Source organism: Idiotropiscis lumnitzeri, chromosome 17 (genome assembly GCF_059441095.1).
Source record: "Idiotropiscis lumnitzeri isolate Australia: NSW breed Sydney's pygmy pipehorse chromosome 17, RoL_Ilum_1.0, whole genome shotgun sequence".
Classification (NCBI taxonomy): Eukaryota; Metazoa; Chordata; class Actinopteri; order Syngnathiformes; family Syngnathidae; genus Idiotropiscis; species Idiotropiscis lumnitzeri.
Window position 1 is genome coordinate 11009957 of NC_142407.1, and position 26532 is coordinate 11036488.

A 26532-nucleotide genomic window follows, 5' to 3' on the forward strand; every position below is an offset into this window, starting at 1 on the left:
CATCTGTTTGGTTTGTCTTTTTTTTTTTTTTTTTTGTATGTGTAGCGCATGCAAACCTGGCTAACAACCAGTCGGCTGTGATGCAGAGTGCAGAGGCAACCTCACCAAGCAAATATCTAATATCTGAATCGCATCCTTGGATCTTTGACAACAAAAACAAAAAGTGTTATATTTGGATTTAAGGATTATGTTCATAAAATTGTGGTTCATCATGTAAATCGGATGCTCTTCTTCATCATAAATTGTTTTTTTTCCTTAATAAGGAACAAATGCAAATAGTTTGGATTTTAAATACATACATTTATTGCCTCTTTGATTCATCCAATGTGCGTCATAAATGTACAAAATATAAAAAAGTCCATTACATATCACTGTCCCTATCGGAAATATAGAAAAAAAAAAAACACATTATAAAAATGTTAATATAGTAATGAGACTGAGCAGAGTTTGATCTTTTGGTAAATAACCATCACACCTGCCGGAATTTGATCCAAATAGAAAGCGCTGGGAATTTTTGGCATTGGTTCTCAAGATGCCGCACAGAGGCAGGGAGTCATGTGACACACCGTAATAACTCTTAGTGAGGCGACTCCTTTAACGCAAGGATCCCTCTGTACCTTATTCCACCTCGCAGAATGAAAAAAAAATATACCACGCATGACCTAATGCAAACTGGATCACAACACAATGTGACTGTCGCGTCAAGACAATATCTCGAGCACACGTTCAAGCATTTCCAAGTTTGTGCTTTGGTAGTAATATCAATGTAACAAGTGTTTCCATTGGTTGAGTTGTCCTTCCACTGACTACTCCACATGGTCCAATATTGTCCAGTGTGGCTTCTCTCGACATTCTTTGGGTCAGCATCGGGATTACCTGACAGAAGAAGAGGTGGCTACGCACAAGTGACTCGGCTTGGTCGGAAGAGGAGGCTTGACGCCGCGCAAAGGGGACTTAGCGGGGGTCGGAATGCTGCTATCGACGCTGAAGGTTTTCATCAGCTGCGCCACTCGGCTGCGACCGCCACTGGGTGGCGAATTCCCAGATGCGACCACCCTCACTGAGGACGCCCTGCCAGTAGCTTCCGATGTGGCTGCAACTGAAAAACAGGAGATTTGTTAGCCATATTAAGCAATAAAGGCAGAGAAGGTCCCCTACTAAGCGTCCGTGTTGTCCACAAAGAGCAGAGAAAATATATGTCAGCGAGTATTATCGTAAGCACTGTTTATATGTGTTGTTAAAGGTTGTTTGAAGGTTTATAATAACTTTAACATTAATGCTAATTAGCATTAGCCAGCCTATAGGGTTTGTGTTGTTAGCGTTTAGCTAACGGACTTTTGTTAGCAGAAATCATGTCGTTTCGATGGCATTTGATTAAAATGACAAAAATTGTGACGATTGGACTTTTTCCACAAGGTGATAATGTGGCTTCCAGGAGTCCAATCCGATTGCTCGATGGCCACTTCTATGCTGTGATGTCACCATTACAGTCATTCTCGTATTATACTTATCTTTAAAAAATAATAATAATTTTGTTATGTTCATTAGTATAAAACAATACAAGATATAGGGCATTTAGTGTGACAAATCAGACGGAGGAAATTAAGGTGTTGTCGTCGTCGTTTTACGACATACTTGTATGTATCACGTAACTTTTAGTTTTAACTTCCTTGCAGGGAGGCTAACGCTATTTTCCCACACTTTACGCAGCCCAAAACACCTTCGGGAGTATGATGGTGTCATAAAAGGTGAAAATATATTTTAGGCAAAGCAGACAAAAACGCAAAGCGTACACGATTGTTATTAAACCTCCAATTCTTTCAGCACGTCTTCATATGATTTCCTCTTTCCAAATACTGCGCGCATGCATCTTTCCTCACTCCGTTTTTTTTGTTTTTGTTTTCTTTTTTCCTTCCCGCCTCCCTTCATCCCACTCTTGGCTGAGCAGAGGTCATCCTCCATGGAAGTGCAGCGGGGACACAGCTGGCCGTAGTTTGTGTACGTATGCGTGCGTGTTCGTTGAGGTAGTGCGTTTGAGAGAGGGTGTAATTGAGGGAGGAATGGAGGGAACAGGCGCAAGAGAGGGGAGGAGGAGGGAGAGCAGACAGACGCTGCTCAGACACCAGAAGGCTTGAGGAGCCACATATTTTTAGCGTCATCCCCGGGGGACGCAGATATATGTGTGTGTGTGTGCGTGTGTTACGGGTGCACAGCCTCCACACACACACAAAAATGGAGCGACAAGCATGCGTCTCCGTCGGTAGGGGATTTGGAGAGACACATTCTCACGCCACACAACAACAACGCCGAGTCGAGCTGAGCCGAGCCTCACGCGCCCCCCCCCCCCCACTACCCCCCGCCCGCTCGCGCTCACCAATTCGCTCAGCCGTGCCACCAATCTCCACGCACGCACACGCTAAAAACCACGCAGGCAATCCTCGGGCCTTCTCTTTGAAAAATGAACACATGAAAGTAGGTTGCGTTATTGTTTGTTGTTGTTTACGTTTCACCTTTACTGCTTCGATCCCCCCCCCCGTCACCCTCCCTGCTTTAGTCTGACCTCTGACCCCCCTCCCCCCTACCCCAGTTCCTGTGTTAATGTCCTCTCGCCGCGCCGCGTGGGCCTGCCCCTGATTGTCTCGTTGTGTTGTGCAGTCGCCACGGAAACCTTGGGCAGGCTCCAGCAATTGAGGCTGACACACATTCAGGCACGCACCGAGCGCACAAGGCGGACGCACATCGCGGATATGCGCACGCACACACACACACATACACCCCTACACACATACACACACACAGAGTGGCGGTCAGAGTGTGTTTTCTGTGCTCGGAGCCTTGGCGCAGGTCTGAGTGGAATACTTAATAAACACCGAGGCAGACAGCAAGAGGGAGTTTGTGTTTATTTTTTTTTAGCGTCAAGTAAGGCGACAAAATAATAATTAAAAAAAAAAAAAACACGTCAGTATGCTTGAATGTAGTCGTCTGACTAACAAATAAAAAAAACCCCACTGATGCACATATAAATAAACAACCGCTAAATGGAGCAAAATATCTGCGAACCAGCTGACATTGATTAATAAATCTCCAATTTAGATCTCTCACTCCTTTGTGCGTATAGGGACAAGAGGACGGTGGTGAGTGGGTGAAGGGGGGGGGGTGCTGGAAGGCGTTGGGATATAGCGCCGCTGACCAGACTGGCGCTGAAATTAAAGACCAATCTATCTCTTTAAAGACCCTTCGTCAAGAGAGCGAGCGGGAGCGAGGCGGAGAGGAAGGAGGTGGGAGGTGGGGGAGGCAGAAGTGGGGCAGAGGGCAGAATTCCCGAGCAGCACGTCTGTGGACAGAAGGGCAGGGTGCGTGTGTGTATGTGTGTGTGTGTGTGTGTGTGTGTGTGCATGCACGCCACTGGGGCCCCTGTCACTTATCAGCACGGGGCTGAGCGTCGCCCAGGGCTAGAGTCGGGAAGCGGCGCAGGAATGTGCGTCCTTCCCTCTGAAGGTGAGGAGAGAAGAGAGGAAAGCCGACCCAGCCGATAGAGAGAGGAGGGGGGGTTATAAACACCAATGCACACGCGCACACATGCGCTCAAAAACACGCGCATACGTGCAAAGTACACAAACAGTAGCTGCTACAGATGCTCCACATCTGCAAAATGGATTATTTGAAGCAAACACTAACACGCGGCAGATTGATGAACAAAACGCAAAACAATCCACTCCAGTAAACTGTCTTGCAAGTGTAAAAAGAAGAACAACAATAGCAACTGTACTTTTGTGACTCGACTTCAAGACGTCAAACTAAATATCAAACTCAGAGAATTTACACTTTGTGTATTGTGTATACATAAAAAAGTGTAGCCTTTCCGTTCGCTAGCGTAATGAGGCGGCCTAATTAGGCGTAAAGTGCACAATAATTATTGATCCTTGTGATATTTAAGATAAAGTATGTCACAGACAAACCGTTTTATAAATTTTAGGTGCCACTCGCAGTTAAAGATGACAAGTTTGGTGTGGTTACAATTTTTATTTTTTTAAATGTAATACACATTAAAGGTTAAATATCGATACAAACAAAATGCACCTAAATAAAAGCTTAAAAACAAATGCATCGTGGGTATAAATATTTTATTTTGCAGACCTCTAGTACCAAATTTCGAGAATCACTTACTTAAGAAGATGATCTTGTATTCAGCTGTTGTTTTTTTTAATATGAAAAATGCATGCTCTATTGGGTTTGAAGCGGAGATTAATTGAAACCGACTAAAACGTTCCAATTTTTGCCTTGATGAACTATTCTGTGTTTTTTTTTGGCAGTTTAGTGGCATCTTTTTTTTTTTAAATTGGTAGACCACATTTTTATCCGCATTTCGGAGTTTATTTTTTTAAAACAGTAGCTTGCGATAGCTTCCCTCCTGCTCCATTCAGGTGAACGCCCTCAGGAGGTTTTTGTTGATGTCACTAACAGTTATTTCTTAGCTGCCTTCTCGCCACCTGTCTGACACCACCTGCTGATCGTCGCGTTCAGAAGTGCACATGTGGTTTCTTTCTTCTTCACGACACGCCAAATAATTGAATTTGCTCGAGTCAATATCTATTGATTGATTATTGATTCTTTTTTTTTAACTATAGACAGCTCTCTGGTTTTAATGCCCTTTTAATAAGTATAAATAATGATCTTCATGGGCACTTGATGTCGACTGGATAATCAGTTCATCTGGGCGATGTAAACAAGTGTTCCAATACTTTTGCTCACGGGAATAATAACATGGATATTTATGGCTCGCCTGTTTTCGCCATTCATGCTAAAAGTTGCAACAATATTTTTCGCTGTTTGCAGTCACATGGTGTCACAGAGTTTATTCTGTCCCCGTGGCGCGAACAAGTGTTATTCCTTTGTCCCAGGCATCTTTTGACACTCGCGGCTCACACGTGACAGGTCACACTTCCTGCTCCGGGGAAACAGGAATGGTTGTCACGACCCACATGCAAACACAAACAGCTGAGGCATTGAGCGTTGTCGGCCACCTCTTCCCCTTGGAACGAGCTTCCTGCCATTGTCAAGAAGGACAGGCACTGCTCAGTATTCCCTGTCCGGAGTGGAGACATTTATCCGGCTCTGTGTGCGGACGCGACGGCTACCTCTAGCTTGCAACTGTTCTTCTCCACTTTTGTTTTTTAGTGAGCTCATTTAAATGTGGGTCCACTCCAGTAAAAAAATAAATACATAGTCAGGTTTCTTTGTGTATCAGAGGTTGTCTTTAGTTGCGCCAATATCCGTGAAGTTGATTTCATCAAATGTTTTTTTTTTTTTTTGTAAATAATATCAATTTCCCATGAATTGTTTTTCTGTCTTCCAGTCACGGCAGACTTTTGGACGCACTTGCAAAGCCAAGCGGCGGTGAAAAACAGAAATTTCTGTCTGTGCCTTTTAGCTATTCCACTTTTTTGCTGTCCAGAGAAGCTTTTGGAAAAAATGACACGAATGTGATGCAGGATGAGCATTCTTCCAGCAGAGGGATCGAATGGAAACAAAGGCTCCCTCTCCACTGGACTTTTTTTTTTTTTTTTACCGACAGTATCATTATTTTTCCACTGGATGGTGCTAATTTCAAACTGACCCTCAGAATTGTTTTTGGCTGAGCTTTACCTTCTGTGTAGAAATCGATGTAAAATGTGATGCTGTTTAGAGAGAAGGACTACAAAAGGAACTGTCAGTTTGTCGGCCAATCACGGGGCACACATAGAGAAATAACCACATGCTCACATCTTCAGTTATGGACAAACAAGAGTCTGTTTTTATACTATTCATGCTTTTTTTCCCCATTGTTATTATATTGTGGGAATGGGATAAAAGCAAGGATGTCATCACTTATCACTTTGATGTCATTCCTTCTCACAGCCACTAGGAGGCAGACATGCATGGGAGCGAGGGACTGCTATTGTCTTTTCAGATTGGTTCAATCTCTCAGCATTCAAAGACAAATCCCACCGAAATGACAATTTGGAGTAGTAAATCTAAATAAACACAGCAATGAAAACAACGACCCCCCCCCCCGACCAAAAAAGCGTGTTAGGAAACATCACAAATCAAAAGTTGTATTTGCCCCCCCTCCCCTTCAGGCAGTCCTGGTTTGACTTTGCCACGCCATAAAGATTCCGGGAAGCTGAGGTACTATTTGGCCGGCATATTATCCGGGGGAAAAAAAGAAATAAATCCTTCTCCAGCTGCATTACAGCGAACCTTTGCGCTGGCGGCTCTCGCTCAACACTTCCAGTCGGAGCTGTGGTGTTGCTTCGGTGAAGACGAAGTGACGTCATGAATGCAAGCTCACTTTTCGTCCGCTTTTTGTGTTTTTTTATTCTTTCGTCACTGTGAGACGGCCAATTACGAACGGAATAAAACTCCACTGTGGCAGCCACATCGGAAAATGTATCCTGGATAATATTCACAAGTTCAGGATTCTTTTGAAAACTCATTTTAGTCTTCATGATTATTCGCAATGTCTGCCATTATTTTTAGAATACAGTGCAACGTGTTTTATCCTCTGATAGCAAACAGAGAAGCCTCTGGCGTGTGAGCGTGTATGTTATCAACTGTATTCTGTTGGCTAGACAAAACACACAATTTATTAAATCACTGGTGTTAGTTGCAAAAAAAATATTTTTAATATTTATTAAAATCCTCACTTCACAAATCGTGCTTCATCTTTTGCCTTTGCATGATGGCAAAATAATGTACGGGACAGTGGCAGTGTTATTACGCGTTAAACATTGGATATTTTAACACAGAAAATATGGGAATAGTGGTATATATTCTTTATCCTCGGCAAAAAAAAAAAAAACCATTACTGTCACAAACCTCAGTTGTGGAATTAGTTTGTGTCACCATGACTGTATTATACTGCCCCCTGGTGGCCAACTCGCACAAGCCAGTTGCCGCAATTAATCATGTTGCACAAACCATTTTATTATTTATTTTCTATTTAATTATTTGATTACGATGTGTACTTTACTACAGTAAAGTACCACATTTCCAATCTTTTTAGTGGCAGAAGATAATTTAAGTGGACTCTGACCCACCCGATATTATGATTAAATATCTGAGGTCGCGGTTCATTGCAGGGTCTCGAGTTGCCCCTTCAGTGCTCATAATCTTGACCTCGGTGTCCTTTCCCATGAAGCAATGCTCACTCACCTTTGACATTCCGTGACTCCCCAATCTTCTCAAATTCCCATGACTGCAAGTCCATTTTGGAAGCCATGGTCGTCGGAGATGCCGCCATGCTGGCCTGCCTCAGATTTGCAACCTCGGGTCTTGCGTTGACAGGTCCCGGCGCCATGCTTGCGGTGGCCGGCCTCACGATGACAGCGTTGCTTCTCCTGGGAAGCCTGGGCTTCTCTTCCTGCAGAGGGAAAACCATACAAAAAAATGTTGGAGGATGAGCAATAAGTGTTGACAGCTAATTCATGTACAGTTGAATCACTGTCACTGTGGTGACGCAAAATTGTCCTTCTCTCCAGTAATGAGAGCACACCGTGAGACACAAACAGCCCAACGACCACTGATTAAGGCTTTAATTATGTGTGGGAAGAAAATGATGAGGCGACTTGGAAATCAAGCCGGCGCGCTAATCTTTTTGCGCTGATCTTGCGCCAGTTTAATCAACAATTTTGCTTCCTCGCCTCTTAATCAGATGGATAAACCTGGAGACGGCACTGCAACTGCAGCAGTCAACCCACTTTTCGGGCAGCAACTAATTATTCTGCAGTGGAACCTCCACATTCGAATGCAATAAAGGTTGAGCAAAATGGAAAGGCTTCAGAAGTCAGTCACACAAAATCAAGTCAAACCGACAGACGCAAACACGTTTGTAATTACCGATAGGTGCCACAATACGGCGTCACTACTTTTGTCTAAATGTCGCTCTTCAAATCTCATTACATACTGTAGTTTCTTGGCACCAAGATGGCACCTACGGTAATACTTTTATTGCTTTGGCTTGGACAGGAAAAAAAATATGCATGGTGGAGGATAATTTAAAAACAAAATCCACAACTTTGTGAACTTAAGAGTGCCAAAAAGTGAATAAATGGAAGTTCACTGCATCTATTTCAGTTGCTTCTTCTGGGAAACATTTTAAGAGGTCAACTAGCTTAAAAAATGAGGCAATAGTGTCCATACAAAATGAATCAACATGGCTTGAGGAACAAATGAAGGCGTTTGCTTCTGTGGTTAAAAAAAAAAAATCCTGAGAACAGAGAGTTCGAATCGCCCAAAAAAACCTCCGGGGACGTTCCCGCAACTCATCCATCTGCGAGTGACGCGTCCCTCTAATTCCCTGATCAAGTTCATCAACCATCTGTTCTTGGGCGGCCCAAATATCCCGCCTCGCCTTTTCTCCTTCAGCTTCTCCTGCCTGTGCAGTGTGTGCGTGCGCGTGTCACCGGCACACGTTTTGCGTGCAGCATGAAAAAGCGAGGCAGTGCGAAAGTCACGCTCCCCAGACTTAGGGGTGCAGTTGAGTTCAGCTGTTCCAAACGCAGAAAGCTACGAACGGCTCTTGTGCATGAATAAAAGACGGAATGTTGAGGGAAAGGTGATATGCAAAGACACGGCGAGTGAAAGGACCACTGGCCTCACCACAGTTTCCTGTTCCTCACAAGTACGTGAAAACGATCTGATAAGATCCCATTAAATTATTTTTAAAAGCAATTCCAAGCATAAATAACAAATAATCATACACTAATACATCTTAAGAGCTTGAAACAGTGCGCATTTATCACTTTAAGTACCTTGTGTGCCGTTGTAGACGCTGACGCTGATGAATGCTCACTCACTGACACCTGTGGGTGCAACAAAGACATTACACGAGAGTTGGCCATGACGTCATCGAAGCGCTGAACTCACAAAGACAACAGGCCAATATGCCCACTCACCGCCAGGGGGTGTAAAGTGCTCGCCTCCTCACATTTGGCCTAGTGGGGAGAGACGAAACAGTTTATCTCATCGTTTGAGTGTTTTTAACCGAAAGGACTGCCTTTTAAGTTAGCAGGGGCGTCGCCAGGCTGAGTCGCCGCTCCGCAAGAGCCAATCTATATTTTGCAAATTATGTCACAGAGATAAAAATGGCAGCGAGGTTTCGCAATAGGCGGAAATGTGAAAACATGGAACAGAGCAACATTATGTTGAGAGTGGTGAGCACACAACATTTGTTTATTTTCAGTTTGAGCCAACGTTCATTAATTGACAGTGCCTGAGCGCCAAAGAGCACACATTTCTTCTACGTTTGCTTCCCCGACAGCCCAAATTAATTGAATTCTTTACATACCTTCAAATTCAAGGATATTCCAGGTTGTGTCAGAGAAGGACGGTTTTCTCTCTCAGCCATAACGTCTGCATTTATTCTGCTCTTTAAAATGGTTTGATTGCTGCAACAGACACATTTGACAAGTGATCATTTTGCCCTCCAACACAAATCCCATCAGCAGAAATTGTAAATAAATTTATTACACAGCGCTGATCTGTGGACAGGGGACCCTCTTTTCGCTTAACCCTGAGCCGATGAACTTGGAACTCAACTCGTCCATTTCCCCGATCACAACGACGGCCACGTCCCCATCGCGACCCAGCAGCCAGCTCACATTCTTGCTTTTGGCTGTGAGGAAAGATGATGTCGTAATAGGAGAGACAAAAACACAAGTTTATCAGTGTCGAACTGCAACGCATCACACTGAGAGATGTTTCTAATTAATTATATTATTATTTCCATGTATATTTTCAGAACTCCCAAAATGCTGCCCAAAATAATTAGCACGATTCGACTGTATAATCGTGACTTTTCACAAATTGCCCGTGAGTCTTAAAATTGATTCACTGTACTTGCAAATTTACAGACACAGTTTCACTAAATAGGGATTGTATTCGCCACAATATGACACGGCCAAGTGAATTCTCGCTGAGTTGCAGAATTGGATATTACAATCCGGGGGAGATGACGTTTGTGCCCATTTCATTTTTAAAGCAGAGGGACGGCTCAGGTCATAGTTGATATAAAAAAAAATAAGTGCATGAGTGGGCTTATTTAACAATAATAATAATCAAAATGGAATTATGACGTCACATATCCCCCAAAGTGTCTGTTACTCATTTTTCCAACCTTTAACAGAGATAAAAAGCTGCACTTCCTTTTGGCCGTACACCAATTGTGTAGCTCACTGCTGACGTAAGCGCCCTCAGGAGCGTGAGCGCTCAAGCAGCTGACGCAGGTATGACAACGCAAGTGTTGTTTGGCTTCAAATGATTCTGTGGCGGCAAACTGGTTTTGCCAGCCTGGCCTGCGGAGCGCATTCCAGCTGGCCATACCGGGAGCACTACAAAAACACAGTAGTCGGAACAAAGCTTGACAAACAAGACGCATACTAGACTGACAGCTGCAAACAGACGCCTTTGTCAGGCGCGGGGCCGAAGCCGCGTGCGAAATTTGAGCCTCGCTGTAAATGACAAATGCAAAGGAGGTCAAACCGAGAATTTGAAAATTTGCTCACAGTTCAGACTTGAGCACTAATGCCATACGGCTAAACTTGGCATCCGCCATCAGCCACGAGGCGATAGTTTACTGGAATACAAACAAGCTCCTGTGATAGCCAAATGTTAATTATTTCTCCACAGCAATTAGTCGGACGAATGAGCGCTCAGGTCGATTGTTTGGCGCCACGCTCACAATTTGAAGTAGAATCTCTCCAGTAAGACAAACAACATGCTCTTGCGGGGAAACTTATTGAAAAGGATTTTCCAATATCGGCGACAAAACAAATTGAAAGTAAAATAAAAAAAAAAGTCGGATAGTGTTAGTGTAGTGATGCAAGTAATTCAAATGAAATGGTTGGAACACCACTGGGATTACTTTATGCATTTTTCCCCCCCATCGCTGTCTGTGTGTAGTTATTAAAGAATTTCTATGAAACTTTGTAGTTTAGTTAGTAAAAGTGGGTAGAAAGTGTGCAACTCAATTTGAAGTCTGAGTCTCAGTCCAAGGACTAACTTTTAAATCTGGGCTACTTTCGAGTCTGGTAAGGCGTCAATAGCCTTTAAGATAACATATTCCTTTTGATGGTGACTTTAGAATCGGAATACCATTTATTGTCATTAGACTCAGTGTACAAATAGAACTGATGAAAATAAAATAATCATAAATAGAATAAATAAAAAAATTAAAAACCAAACAAGAAGAGTGTTGAGAAAGTGGCCCACAGAAGGTGGAAACATCATCTACTTGTTCTCTTTGGAAAGTCGGCAAGTTTAAAAGCATGGTATCAACTTCCAAAAAGCATTTATAGATCAATTATTGGTTAGTTTAGTGACAAAAAAAAAAAGTCAATTCCCGCTATACAATGGCACCTGGAAGAACCCGTTTATTTTTATTTTTACACACATCTGGATAAAAGCGTTTTGCTGTGCACTGCAGTCTCGCATCTTTTCGATGGCATCGTCCTGAACCAGGAAATACGAGACAAACACAGTGTTCCTCTGATTTTTGTTGCGACAGTTAAAAGTTTATCCTTGGCAGAATTCTGCGAGTTTAATGAAGGCCATTCTTATTCTCTTTTATTTTGTATTTATTTCTTTTTTTTTTTAAATGTTTGTGATCCACAAATCACGTAGCCTAAAATGACCTTCCTGCACACGAGTCCCATGACCAGAAAAGCCCAAAGGCAGCACGAGACACCAGCTTAGAAATGAAGCCGAGCTCCCCACGCAAGACGAAGCAGAATTCGCTCTTTTGTGTTTCAAACGCATATTTTTCCTGTCTACTTCCTGTTTCGCCCCCTTGCTAATTGTTTCAAGGATCGGCTCGCTTCCTGTTTTACCCGAGAGGGATGAACCATCCACCGTTTTCGCAATTCGGACTTCATGATATCAGTCTGGAGTCGTCATCCAGCCTACTGAGAGCAACATGGCTCATTAAAGGCGGACAGAAAGCGCGGCCTTCTTCTTCACTGCTGCCTCGGCTGATAAATAAGAAGAGCTTTGTTATTCGCCCCAAAGAGACGGCTCACATTACAGTGTCAGTCACAGTTCACGCACCCATTTAACATTTGAAGCAAATGCGTCACGTGGCCGAAGCTCTACTATGTTTTTTTTTTGTTGGTCATGGCCAAGTGTCACTCCACCACGCGTATTCCTCCAGCAGAAAGAAAATGCAGCCGGGTGAGGTTCTGCAGTGCGTCGAACCAGTTTGAGAGCGAGTCGTTGAGCCGCATGAGTTGCAGGCTGCTTCTTCCACCATCGCATGTGTGTGTGCCGAAAAGAATTACGGGTGACTTCATCCACAACGCTTGTGGGGATTTTTTGCCTTCTTTTTTTTTTCCTGTCATCATTTTCCATCAATATGGAATTTCGCAATGTGTCGCAGCATACAATTTTACCGCTGTGGAAATATATTTGTCACATGGCATTGAGTGGTTAAAGCCACTTATTGTAAACAAGCCACCGTGAGTCACGTTTGTGCTTTTGTAACTGAGCCATTAGCAATAAGTATTTTGTAAACACTGCTCAGACAAGACATGAACAACTGCACATCCCGATGACAACTAATATAAGAAGTGTGTCAAAAATTTTGTATTTTCCAAGAAATTAAATTTTTTTTTGGGGGGGGGGGAAGACAATAGGAGTATGTAATTTATTTTAGCCAATCAATAAAAAGGTTGATGAATATTTTGATCATGAAACAGAATTTTAAAAAAGTTCACATCATGGAATTAATGCTTATTTGACTGTATATAAAAGTTGTTACGATTTGTATCGAAGTTGTGTACGTGTACTATGAGTAGGATGGGCGTGATACCAAAAAAAAAAAAAAGTTTCTTGCTAGGTAGCTTTCAAATACATATTTCAAACCACAATCCTTGCTTTCGATTTGTTTTGAACAATAGAAAAGATTATCAAGAGAGGAGCCAAAGCAGCGAAGTGTTTTGCAACCTTGGCTAATGGACTAAATATTTTGAGCAGATTAAGAACGATAAAAGTACTTTTAGAGCAAGGGTCATCAACGTGATGGGATAATTGTGACTTCCAAGGAATGTTGTAAGAGTAATCATTTGAAAATGTGACCACGGGCAAATATTTACAGACATTAAAGCTGATATTTGTAAATGAATATATTAATTGCTAATTATAACAGATAATCATAACTACAGCTATTTTTTTAAGCCTGAGGCTGATTCCAATATTTGGCAAAGTAAAATTTGGATAACCGGTTAATCGGCCTATTAAAAAGAAAACGTAAAGAATTCAATCCTTTTTTTTTTTGCTCCCTTTACACAACAATAAAGATATAAAGTACAGGCATAACATTTGACTTTTTTATTTTAGTACTACAACAGAAAAAAATGGCTGATTTTCTGCCCATTTTCAAGAAGATGGTATCATATCATAATATCAATATCCTTGTCTTTGATTCACTACCAGCAGAGTAAAAAAAAAAAAAAATGGATCTTTGACGTCTTCAGCCGTCAATGGCAATAAGTGAGTTAAGGTGTTTTTTTAATTGGGGGGGTGTTTTGACCATTTTTCAAGCAGTAATTTGGGACGATTAAATCAATTAAGCCCTAATAAGACCATTTCCAACCAACTTCACGGTAACTGCAAAATATTAAAACAGTGTCTTCAAGCGAATGAGTCAAGTTTCCGACATGCCTACAATCTGAAGCCGCTCACGCGCGTTTAATACGGAGCAGCTGGAGTTTGTCGAGCTCAAGTGAGTTTGTCGGCGAAGAAACTTTAAACTGGCCAAATGGATTCGGGATAAACACGATGCCTGAGTTGGAGCGCAGCTGTTGAGATGACAGCGAACATGAGCTCAATGCATGAGTTGTGTGCACAGTTCCCGAGCTGCTCTATGAGTTGCTTGAAAACAACTTTGCAAACATTATCACGAGAACTATTTGGATCACAAACAAACGAGAAGTGAGACACATGATGCTTTGAGCGAAACGTGAACGCTGGTTCCAGAAATTCCCAATCACTGTGTCTCAATACTTAAAGTGAGAGGTCATCAGGTGTGCTGCGGGAAACGATCCGAGTTCACTGAAGTGGTCTGAAAATTACTGTTTATATGATGATTTTATTTTTTTTTTCGGGTCCGATACCGATACTGACTATTAGTAGTCGAGGAGGCTGGTTATTTGCAACCGATATTAATTGGCAACAAAACAGAAATTATTGGCGCCCAAATTTTGAACAGTACAAACTCCAACACTTGGTTTTAAACACCTGTAAAAATATTTACTAAAAAAAAGATTTGCAACTCGTTAAAGGTTTTTGGTTTGAATCTTAGACAATAGACATCCTTTTTTTTAAAGGTCTTACATCGGCATGTCTTCAAAGTTCAGTGAAAACTTCAACAAATAAAAGGCTCTGGGATGTTTTCGACATTAGTTTTCCAAAATTCCAACAGAACTGATACAGAGCGCAGAATTCCCTCTTTTAGTTTAGAGCCAAAAGAACCCAGATATTCAAATCTGGTTGGGAAACACTGTTTTGCACAATTTAAGACTGGATTGCAAAAGAGTCGAGGTCCTGATTAAGTTTTCCGTACCTTTTTTTGGTTTTATCCTCTCGCCTTCTCGCTCTAGTTTCTCCTCACGCTCTTTCCAGCGCCGCACCTGCTCCTGGCGCATCTTCAGGAACAGCGTCTTTTTCTGGTCCTCGTTGAGCGCCTCCAGCACATCGGGGTCGATGTACATGTCCTTTAGGATCTGCTGCAGCATTGTGGCGGCGGTTTTGGCAGCTAGACAGCAGGTTAGCGTGGGGTTCCACCTGGTTGAGGAGGTGCAGGGAGGTAGTTTCTCCGTCCAGAGGTGGATACTGGCGCTTTTATAGTTTCATGCTCTCAAAACATCTTAATGTGCCGAAAAAATCCTGAAGGCTGCTCCTTTGGATGAAGTTCACGCGATGAGAGCGATCATCCTCACACACTCATTCAAAGAAGACTGCATAAACTCGCTCTTATTTGTGGACGGTTCCTCCCACACGCTGAGACGTCAATTTCCTGTCATCGTCGGAGCATCTGTACAAGAAAGAAAAGAGACAAGCCTTCTTGACGTCTAATTCCTGTATGTTACGTGAGTCTAAATTCAAACTGACAGACTCAGCCCAGAATGGGAGGAGACTCTTAAGGAATGGAACTGTTTCTGCCATCATCTTAAGAAAAGAAAGAAAAAAACACCCCCAACCAACCCTTCCTTTTTTTCCCCCCTTGCCTAAACCGGGCTCCATTTGCACTCCAACGCCCACGAGAAGCCACTTATTCTGATCCAGTTTTGGCTTGAAGACAACAAAAGTGGAAAGAGCATGTCAGTTACACGAAGCAAGGACATTGAATGGGATCAGTCCAGCCCCGAAATCACAGCAGGCAGGCAAACAATGGCTACAACACAGGCAACAAGACACTTTGAGAGAAAGGAAGCCGGTCTCAAGACAGAGAACCGGTGGAGCCCAGATGGTGTCGAGTAAACCAGTTTATTGTGCACACATGGAAACCCTGGAAAGGAAAATAACAAAGCAGGAAGAAAGAAAGAAAAAAGAGGAGCAAAAATGGAGTTTGTTCAGCTACTCACAGCAGGATGTAGACAGCTGCTCCACAACAAGAGTATGCTAAGTAAGCTGAGAGTCAAGAGAGCCTCCTTGTCTTTGTGTATGACTGGGCTGATGACATCACAGCATTCCATGATGTCCCTCCCTCGCTCCTTCCTTGTAACCGCCTCTCTCTCAACTGTCTCTTTCTCTCCCGACCTGTCTTTCTCGCATTCTATCTGTCTCACGTTCACGTCAACGTAACAGTAATTGACGTCACATTAAAAAAAAAAATAGAAACCCAGCCAAGAATTTTGAAAAACACTCAACCTTTATAAAAACAATAGCAGTATTAAAATTATTTGAACACATATACATAATTTTCATTTAAAAGCTTCAAACGACTACTTTTACATCGTCGCCCAACCCATCCATTAAAGACTCTCTGACGTCATGGCTGCGGTCGGCTATGCGGTCTACGAGGTCCGGAAACAAACAAAAAAAAGACAAGGTCCGGAAACGGTAAATATGTCCCATCTCTGACTGACGGTCGTGTTATTAAGTATACGTGTGTAGGAAAATCGAGACATTTTTGCACAAAGCCCTAAACAAGCTTATGTGGAAAATATTAATTCGCGCCAGCATGGATTTGTTTTGAATTACTTCCGCTTTGGCGTGGGCGAGCAAAATGACGGTGGCTCAAAAGAGACAAAAGATGCACGTAGGAAATCTATTTATTGCTTATTGTTATGAGGTCACGGGTGACCTGGGCTTATCCATCCTAGCTGACTTTGGGCGAAGCAGGATACACCCTAGACTGGTCGCCAGCCACTCGCAGGGACATTTAGACAAACAATACCCAATTATACACAACAATTCACACCCACAACTACTTAAAAGTACCGTTTTATTCCAATGTGCATGATTTTTGAATGTACGTGGAGGCCGGACGGAAGCAAGTGGAGAAATTTCACAAGGTCAGAACCGAGATTTTGAACCACCAATTCTGTCAACTGTGAGGAAGAAGTGCAAAGCAGCCCGTGATTGTTGCATTGTGTAATTAAACTCACTCCGAAAACAATCTCGCCAACATCACGGGGAATCCAACAATTGCACGTGATGCAGATTATTCTAATCGACACAATAATGGACTACTTCCTATTGCGTTACTTGAGTACTGCTCAGCGTTTGAGCACTCAGCGCCTTTTTTTTAATATAAGCATACAGCGCTCTCTAGTGGCCAATGTGAGGAAAGCTTATTTGGATTACGTCACTTCAAAAGACAAAGCATGCTGCTGACCATGTTGCAGGAGCAATAATGACTTGGGGACATCCTAGAGAAACGTTTCCTTTCATGTAAATGTGTTATTACTATGACAGCAATTAGCTTATGTCAATGCAGCATCAGTTGTGTCAAGCTGTCATCGCAGACATCGCCCCAATAGCATATTTTATATAGGTGCACGACTTTTACTCTTCGATGGTACAAATAAAAACGTAGCAGGGGAATGTAAAGTGATGAACGACAGTTCGTGGAAATATATGTGCAGCCCAAATCTAAAATCGGCGCATGGACTGTATTTGAGCAAGATTACAATTTACAACTCTGCAGGTTCTGTTATGTCTCCAAATGGTGTTCTGCAATCTGCACAGGAATGAAAATAGCAACATCATGAGGATCAGAGATCAATGCTTTATTTTACAGCCTGTTATGACACATACAGTACTAGAATTACCTATAAGACGACGACACAAGTAATTGTCCGGTTTTTTTTTGTCACCAATTTCGCATTTTTAAGGCTGTAAAATTAAGCTTTAGTCATTAGTATTGATGCAAATGTCAGACGGTGTGGACAAATACTACATCAAAATCAAACATACTTCTCCCCCCCCCCCCATCAGTGAATAGTTGACATGTTGCTATTTTTCTTTCAACAAGAAACATGAAAATACATTTATTTTGAATATAGATTCTCTTTACCGGGCAAAATTAAAACTCAAATTTTGTCAAATATACATACGCTATATTTCATGTATCAAAACAAAGAGGAAATGAAATAAATAATGACATTCTCGAGATATAAGTATTGGTGTTTTACAACCTGCATGGGAAAGCAAAGTGCTACACACAACAACCACTGTAGACAGTTCACCAAACTGGAAATGAAGACTGGACTCAAAGCACCTCGTCTTAGCTTCAGGCTAAGAATGGAGATTTCAGTTTACAATTGTTTTTCATTCAAATGTGTTTTTTTCCCCCCCATGTTCCTTCAACGCTTGTTGCCAATCCGGCAGTGGCATCGTTGTCTCAAGTTATTGCGAACTGCTTTGACCCAGTGGCTGTTATGACCTTCGTTCGACCTCCATTCCTCTCCAGTACTGGAGTTTTTTTTCTTTTTTTTTTTGAGTGCAAATAGCGTCTTACTACTCCTTCACTAGAAATAAACATGGAATTCAGCCACATCTTTTCAAATAGTAATTATATATTTTAATTGATATACATATATTGCCACAATTGGCACATATGATATTGCACACAGTCATGAAATGTTGCACATAAAAAATAGATATATTTTTTGTGGGCGAAAACATTCCAGAAGTTACAAATAAAGTGGAATAACGCTGAGAAGGTAAAAACTTAAAAAAAACAAAAAAAAAAAATAACATGCGTGCTGCTGTGTTAACGGAGCGACCGGCAACATACATGACTACCTAAAAGCCAGAGCATATCACGAGGCGGGTGAAGGGGGAGGGGCGGCGATGGAGGCTTGTCAACAAATATTTCCAATCATTTGTATATTCAATATGTGCTTGGTGCTAACTCCTCTGCATCATCTTGCATCAAGGTGACCCCCCCTCCCCTTCCATGTTTACATGTAGGCCGATACCTGGATGGCTGCGGAATAGTGTTAAGGGCCGATGAACGGTTCGGAAAAGATGGAAGGACAACGCCTTATTTTAGCACCACGAGTCTGGGCCGAGACATAAAAAAAAAAGAAAAAAAAAAATGGAAGAGAACGGTCATTGAAAAGAAGCCAAACTTGCGATCCAAAGCACCAGGCCAGCGTGTAAGCATGCGGAGTGTGTAAGGCACCAGGTTGTTTTTATATGCTGAGGAGGATGCTCCCAGTAAGCTTTTTACCATATATAAGGTGGTCAAGGACAGTCTAGTTTGCTGGTTTCCAGTCAAATCTAAACATCACAGAAGCAAACACTGAACTCACTGCTGAGGTAAATCAATCTGATTGTTTGCCAGGTTCTCTTAACGTGACTGGCAAAGAGTTTATAAAACTGCTATCACACATCTATGAGATGCGACAGAACTGGACAAGAGCCAGTTTGTTTTCCGTGTGGCAGCCCAAGTATACCATCACGCCCCCCAGGAAGATGTGGGCCAACTGAAGTGAAACACTTGCCGTTTTTCTTTTTTTTTTTTTTTAAACACACAAATACCGCATATAGCCGTAAAAGAAGAGCTGACATTTATCTGCCTTTGTAAAGAGAACCAACTCATTCACTACCATATGAGTTAAAAAAAAATAAAAAATAGGATCTTTGACGTCTCAAGCCGTCAATGGTAGTAAATGCGTTAATATAAAGCCGTTGCTTATATGCACTTCTTTCATTTAAGCTACCAATCGGGCAGATGTGCCACCACCATCACGTGAGGTTAGATTTTGGCCCAACTCAGTTGAGAATTTTCTCCCCTCAATAGAAAGTGACTCGAAACAAAAACACGGATCTCCTAGTGCAGGCGTTTGCGCAAAGGCAAGGAAAGTCAAACCGGAATGTCAACGAAAGCTCCATTCAGCGGATGCTTTGGAGACCGGCAACATTTTACTAGCACTGAGCAGATTAGTGAGCATCGTCAACTTGCGCTTTGAAATCTTTTAACAAATTGCCACCGAACTGCAGCAAGGGGGGGGGGGGGGGGGGGCGAAAAACTGCTCCCAAAGTCAATTAGCGAGCATTAATCTGTCAAATGCTGATGGCCTCACGTCAGTCTCAAGAAAACCTGAAAGTAAACTGGAAAAAAAGGGGAGCTAATGTTGCCTTTTGGAACGCAACAATTGTGAGCGATAAGATGTCGGGTTTCGCCCCTCTGGTGTTACGGCATCGTCCCAACTTGGACCCATGCGGCGGCATTTTTACACAACAGCGACATGAAACAAAGGCAGAAAAATGACAGGCAGTGTAAAAGGGGCTTGCATGTCCATACTAGCCCCGCCCCCTTATCAGGAAGGTCACATATGGTCACAGCTCCTCCTTACTTAAAAGGCTGCCCCGGTAATCATTTGATTTCAACTACATCACCAAGCCTTTGGGTGGACGTCACTCAGTACTCAAGGAGTTGAGCTTTCGTGCAATACAGGCAAAATACGGAAGGGTCCTCGAGACAATATTTTGGGAGACCGACGCAATCAACTATTAAGTGCAGACAAACATGCAGCGACAGCACGCCTAACTTGGTACCATTTAGACATTTTTATGTTGCGGCCAATTGTTCGTTTCTCTGCATTTGCTACATGTGATTTTATGACTATGCATTTAGTACCTTTGAACCCAACGCGTGGCATTAACGACGACACACAACGGCAGTCTAATATATCCATTTGCATGGCAACAATTTCAACTGATGTAATTTGCTTCTTTAAATGCCTCGGTCAACACGTCACGAACCACTGACCAATATTGATTTGATTTTGATGCAATGCATATTGCACAAGAGAGAGAGAGAGCACTTGTTCCTTTTGAAAAACTGTTTCCAAAGCAGGCCTAGCCCTCATTTGATTTGTGTGTAAACACATTTCTGGCCACTGGTACATAAGATGGAGAATACTTGTGACCATTTTTTTTATGTTAAACAAACCTTCTGAATTTTGGTTATGAAAAAAAAAAAAAAAAAAAAAAAAAGGAAAATATATTATTTGTGCTGAATTATTAGCTTACATGAAAAGGAAATGCTTACTCTCAGATCCAAACATTGCAAACACTTGTTTGTTTTTAGCTTACAGTGGTACAAAAAGTCGTTTTACTCTGTTAATAAGGGAAATAAAGACTCCATATTTTTTGTCAAGTAGGAAACAATGTTCAACCATGTTATTACTTTGTTTAGCAGCCAGTTACTGTATTAATGGTGGATAAGTGGGCTAACATCCAGCGATGAGTGACAACATGTCAGAACTGTCAGCTTGTGGTGGGTTCTTATATTGTGGGTGATGCTCCCTTGGAGTTAAACCGTTACAGTTAGATTTCTTTCTTTTATACAGTAGAGTTGATGGTTAGATTTCTTGTTATTTTCATGACTCGGACTCAATCCTCGTCCCCATCGTCCGCCTGCACCTCCTCATCATCCTCCTCCAGCTCGCACGCACGCTTCTCCCTCTGCTTCTCTTGGATCTTCTTCATCTCCTCGGCGTATTTACAGAACGTGTTCCCGAACTTGGACCACACTTTGTAGGGCACCGTGATCGAGTTGCGGTACGTCGGCTTCACCTCGCTTACCCGCATGAACACGCCGTACTTGTTGGAGCCCACGTCGAAGAAGAAGCGTTTGTTCTCCACAGTCAATAACGAGCCTTCGGGCAGCTCCGCTGGCTCCTCCTCCACGCCGTAATCGTCAATAAGTTTGGCCAAAGCGTCGCGAAACTCGATAAGTCCTTGGGCCGGGAGCGCGATGGTCTGGCCCTGCGTGGAACCCAAACCGGGCCCCCGGTTGACGATCTGCCGGACCCTCAGGAACCGTCCCCTCTGGTTCTCCTTTAGATCCATGTAGTACTTCCGATTCTCCCGCACCAGGAACTCGCTCTTGAGCGCCCGCCGCGGCTCGTCCTGCACCATTCCCGGGTTGCTGGGACCCAGCTGGGCGTAGTGCTCGATGAAGTCCCCTAAGTAGTCGCGGAACTCGACTGCCACGGACATGGAAAGAGTGAGGCGGCTCTTGTTGCCACCGGCCCCGACTTCGGCTATCTTCAAGAAGCGGCCTTTGGCGTTCTGCTTTACGTCCAAATAGAAGCGTTTGGTTTGGATGTCAACCCGCTTGGACGCCAGCTCATGAGTCTCATGCTGGAGGCCGGAAGCCGAGCCCGCCCCTCCCGCCGTCGAGTGCATGGAACCGAAGCTTGGGCCCGTGGCTGCTCCTCCCTGCTCACTTCCACTGTCTCTGTCCGCCATGATGCTGCCTGCCTGCCTGCCTGCCTTCTCCCTCAGTCGAAACCGCAAACACTCGACCAGTCACAGTAGCGTCGCAGCTCTCGCGAGATCTGCCGTGAGACGCACAAAAAAAATGAGAGCGAGAGATCAGCTTTCGGAGACGTCAAATATAAAGTACATAGCCTTGAGCTGCGTGACCCGTTAGGTGGGATACGCAAGCGCGTCGGCCATATTGAATGTGGCAGATTCTTATTTCGACCCTCACTCGGGCCATGGTTGAGCTACAGTCTCTCCCAGACCAGAAGACGTCGATTTGAGACTTCTCAAACGGTAATTTTTACAAACAATAATCATAACACGTGGTCATCATCAGATTCATTGCTGCCATTGTCATTTGCATGCACTAGTAAAACGACTAATGCACACTTGTAGAACTACAGGGCAGGTTAATGAGTATAACTGCACTAGTTGACATCTGCGTGCTATGGTACTAGTAATGCACTATATATAACTTTAAGTAACGATGCTAGTAAAACAGTTGTACTGTGAGTCGTATTAAATTTGCGTCTGTGATCATATGAAACCATTTAAAATGCCTTTGACGACTAAATTAATGTTCTGCTGATCCTGCATTCTAGTACGCTCTAGTACGTGACCAGTTTGAATATTAATATTGCATTTAAATATAAGAAAACAAACACCCTCAAATCAGGATAACAATAAATCGTAAAAGCAAATAAAACTATCAAAATAAATGTCAAAACAATGTTTTAGCGTTAATTGCGGCTGTATTGTTCTTAGTATACGATACAACTGAACTGTATCCTATTTATTTTTTATTTTTAAACATTGTAATGGATTTAAAAAAATTTCCAAGTCACTGTACTGCCCTTTGTTAATTCATTGAGCGTTAGACGATTTGACACATTCAACATGGCGGCGACGTTTAAGTACAATTCCGCGGCAATATTCTATCTATTTACACTTACGCTCTATGTTAGCGATGGCCACTGTAAAGTCACCTGACATCCTCCGAAGGATAAGTTGCACTTTAAAAATGGCTACGACACATTAACAGTAAGTGTCGACCCGCACTTGCTTTTTAATGCGCATTATCTGGAGTGTGTTGTCGAATTACATCCTCGCGTTGCCACGTCGTCGAGTTCTATAAGCGGACGCTTTTCAAATGACAGCTGCGAATCTGGCTAACCAGGAACGAGGTCAACTACGCTAACTACTTTCGGACGTGCGACACGCTTGAAAGTGCTGACACGAGTCGGTAAAATGCCTTTCTTCATCACAGACATTAGCTACAAAGTAGTTAAACCCTGCTAAACAAATACAAGGAACGTAGCTTCCTCTGCTGTTAGAACGCACAATTGACAGCACGGTAACTACATGGCGCGTCATCAGTTAAGTAAAAACAGAGTGACCACGAGAAATAAGAGCAAACAACCTACCTCAATTTGCTACGTGGCAAAGCTAAAATTCCCGACACATGCAACAAGGCGCGAACGCGTGTCACGGCGCCTTGGCCCCTTCAAGGGGAAAAAAACTCCAACACGCATTTCTATTCTTTGGTTTGCCACCTTTTTGAGGGTCACCTGTATTTTTCCCCGCATGGAAAATAAAGTTGTGCATCACGAGACTCTGTTCCTAAAACGCAATGTCGTTAGCATAATAGTATATGTCGTCATTGACCAACAAGTAATAAAAATAAAGTCTAGTTGCTTCTCGATTCATCCTTTACAGATTACCCGGACCTGCATGACTGAGACAGACAAAGAAAATACACAAGCATTTGAGCATTTATTTTTTTTCCCTCATTGATATTGTGACGGTCCAGTAAAAAAATGACTTGGGAATTATGCTTACATTATTTAATGACTTGTGGAACTTGTAACACGGTGTACTACTATAAATAAAATCTGTTCACGAGTCCGAATTCAAATGCATTTGTGGAGGAAAAAAGATAATGACGGTGCTTTTAAAATCACAGAGAATAATGTTACTACCCCAACTATTTAAAAACCAACTAATATATATATATAACCACAGTAACATTACTAATTTAAGTTAAATAAAGCTAATAAATAAATCGCTATCCACGAAGTTAACGCCAACTTCTACGTTTGAACATTGCTTGTTTTTAGATCAGCCTAAAATTGTGGTGACGCAAGACACAATTGTAAGAAATTTTCAAAGAATATGAAGCGCCGTTATTTTGTGAATTTTAACGGAACGGGACAACAAACACAAATTATTCCCCCTATAGCACTTTTCAAATTAAATAGACAACATTACCCGAGAAGCCTAATCCCCCAAGTCCGAAAACAAGACTGAGAATCGACACAGTCGTCTTTTTTTTTTTTATATCTTTTGAAGCAAGCATGCGCAATGCCATTTTTCGTATTGCTATTGTGATAGCAAATAAGTTAAAAACGACACAGGAAGGTCTGCTTAATGCTATTAGACGAAAGGTAAGTAGAATTAAAGCGCCTGCGGACATTGTCCCATTTTACGTTCAGCATGACCTATTATTAGGGTTTATTTTCATATTAACAAACGAACAAAAAATACATTTCGTCTTCCTTGAAACACGCATTCATTCACAAATAGGTCAAAGATACCATTCCTCTGCTAAGGGTTGTACAAAAACAAAATAAAAAAAAAATCCAGATCATTTAATATTAAAAAATAAAATGTAGCTGTTTTTGGACTATTAGGTAGCACGTGCTCTCTAATTATGACTAGTTACTCGTTTCAAATTCGTTTTATTTGTTAAGTGACGGTACTAAAAAGGCTAATCGTCGTCAGGCGCATATTTGAAAGAAAAAAGAAGCCACGGTAGTTTTTTTTTAATGATATGAATATAATTTAACATCATGTTTTTTTCTTCCATCTGCCATGACAGTGTTTGTCACTAGGAATGGATTCGTCCACTCTTAAGGAACTGTGGCCGCCCTGCCTGCCAAAAGCATCACCGGCAGGCCAGAATGTACATTAACCCCGCACCGTGGAAGCCTGTGTTCTTTCTCCATTCGCTTTTAACAAAATATATCTAAAAAAAATTACCGCTGTGCAATGATTTTTTTTTTTTAATTTAGAGAAGTTGGTTTGTCAGGCCAAATTAAATTCTTTGCATTCTACTGTTTTGCAGGCTTTTAACCCCACTGTAACATTTGGAAAAGAAAACGATTTGTACCACATGTACTCATTAATAAAATGAATGCAATGACACCATTTTTATTTGCCCAACAGTTTTTGGATTCATGCGTTACAATTGTGATTATTCTCATTTTTGTATTTTAGGGTCTTGTCTGTTGCGTGATTTAAAAAAAAAGTTTGTATACACGAATAAAAAAGCAGGAGGAAAAGATTCTCAAGTGAAAATGGATATTAAGTTGGACATTTGGCACAAATTAAAAATATATATATATTGGCCACAATAAAAATAATACAAGCATGGCTGCACTAACGGTTTATTTATTTAGTATTCGTTTAAAGCCTTAACGAGATTTTAATTTCTATCTTATGTATTATTTCATTAGAGGCATTTTTGATTTTGCTGTTCAGTATTTAATTCCGATCCACACGAACTTGTAGATTAAAGGCAGATGGCGTCTCTGATTTGTTACAGAATAATCAGCTAACGTCACAAAAGGTTTGTATCTGTATACGACATTAAACAAGTTTAAATAGATTCTCTAACAAAAAAAATGAAATGGGCAATAAATTAAAATAATTATGTCCTATATGGTTGATGAAAGCAAAACGGACCATAATTTGACATTTTCAGTTAGCAAAAGGGGCGTTTTATTTTTACTTTATTTTATTTATTTTTTGCTGCACTTTCTCAAGATATTTAAATGAGTGGAGTTGGTTTTAAATATTCACCCCAATGACAAAGCAAAAAGTAAAAGGCTCATCCGAATCGAAAGCCCGCCCAAAAAAAAATTACAAAAAGAGTTATCGATCAATTTCGAACTATTGGATGTCCCCCCCCCCACCCATTTCTTTATTTCACAGCCCTAATTGAGTTAGCAAGCTCCCACCAATCGAGTGTCCCTCCCGGGACTGCTTTTACGCAAGGCAGCAGCAAAGTTTGTCAAAAATATCACGTGGCAATGCTGCATCCGCGTGAGCTTCAGGCGTGCCACACGGTTGTGGCTGAACTCTGCAAAGCCTGACATGCTAGGGCGCACATCAGGACGCTATCTTATAAGGCCACAGCGCAGTTAAATTGCTTTGGCCCGGCAGTAACGCGCATTTCCATCCAGGCTGTGTTTCCTTACCAGTTTGTACCCCCTCAAAGCATCGATGGCGAGCGGCGGACGAGCTGACGGGACAAGCCGCACATGAGGGCCTTTGCTCGGGGATCGTTTGGTCGGACGCGTCGGTCTGCTGGAGCACACCTCCCAAGATGGACCAACAACCGAGAGTCGTGGCACCGAGAGCGACTCACGCACCAGTAAGCAGGCGCCGTACTTGCCTTCCTCATGACGTCACCACGCGCTGCATGCAAATCTTGGTTTCTGGCGTCCTCTCCTGGTCACGTTGAGGTATTGCGGCATCGCTTCTTGAAGTTTGAATTCACGTATGGACATGAAAATGGGTCGAACCTTGAGTCGGACTTTCTTCCTCCAGCTTTCACACACGTATGTAGATTTAATTAAAAACTCAATTGGACTGGAAGTGATTCTAAGAAAATAGATTTAACAATTTCTTATCAGATTATAAATGAAAGAAACATGGCAACCCTGGAAGATCATGTTCCTCACTTGTTTTAACTAGCATTTGTTTAAA

At 42.2% G+C, this 26532-nt stretch overlaps 2 protein-coding genes and 1 long non-coding RNA gene across 4 annotated transcripts; 1 reads left to right on the forward strand and 2 right to left on the reverse strand.

Moving 5' to 3' along the window:
- Positions 1–279: 279 nt before the first annotated feature.
- Positions 280–26166, reverse strand: LOC148320219 (SH2 domain-containing protein 4A). Of its 2 annotated transcripts, none has more exons than XM_088278800.1 (8): positions 26022–26166; positions 14597–15067; positions 9511–9655; positions 9329–9428; positions 8937–8975; positions 8793–8843; positions 7195–7402; positions 280–1099 (listed from the first exon to the last, which is right to left on the reverse strand). In XM_088278800.1, the coding sequence occupies exons 2-8, from the start codon at positions 14766–14768 to the stop codon at positions 873–875; spliced, it is 942 nt and encodes a 313-aa protein (XP_088134926.1). In that variant the 5' UTR covers positions 14769–15067; positions 26022–26166; the 3' UTR covers positions 280–872. The 2 variants fall into 2 exon arrangements, with proteins under 2 accessions (XP_088134926.1, XP_088134925.1); XM_088278799.1 differs by lacking the exon at positions 26022–26166 and adding an exon at positions 15618–15781.
- puraa (purine-rich element binding protein Aa) lies at positions 17247–26171 on the reverse strand. The gene is made up of 2 exons (XM_088278801.1): positions 26022–26171; positions 17247–21836 (listed from the first exon to the last, which is right to left on the reverse strand). The coding sequence occupies exon 2, from the start codon at positions 21745–21747 to the stop codon at positions 20887–20889; it is 861 nt and encodes a 286-aa protein (XP_088134927.1). The 5' UTR covers positions 21748–21836; positions 26022–26171; the 3' UTR covers positions 17247–20886.
- Positions 22732–24971, forward strand: LOC148320221 (uncharacterized). Its single transcript, XR_015839546.1, has 2 exons — positions 22732–23005; positions 24641–24971. It is a non-coding gene; the product is annotated as an uncharacterized LOC148320221 (long non-coding RNA).
- Positions 26172–26532: the final 361 nt, after the last annotated feature.

Bases quoted from the DNA above. Each gene is read 5' to 3' on its own strand.
- LOC148320219 (XM_088278800.1), bottom strand. From the start codon at position 14,768: ATGCTGCAGCAGATCCTAAAGGACATGTACATCGACCCCGATGTGCTG. The intron at 8,844-8,936 runs GTGAGTGGGCAT...TTGCACCCACAG, and splicing joins GCACTTTACACCCCCTGGCG to GTGTCAGTGAGTGAGCATTC. The intron at 7,403-8,792 runs GTACTTAAAGTG...TTCCCTCTGCAG, and splicing joins CGTCTACAACGGCACACAAG to GAAGAGAAGCCCAGGCTTCC.
- puraa (XM_088278801.1), bottom strand. From the start codon at position 21,747: ATGGCGGACAGAGACAGTGGAAGTGAGCAGGGAGGAGCAGCCACGGGC.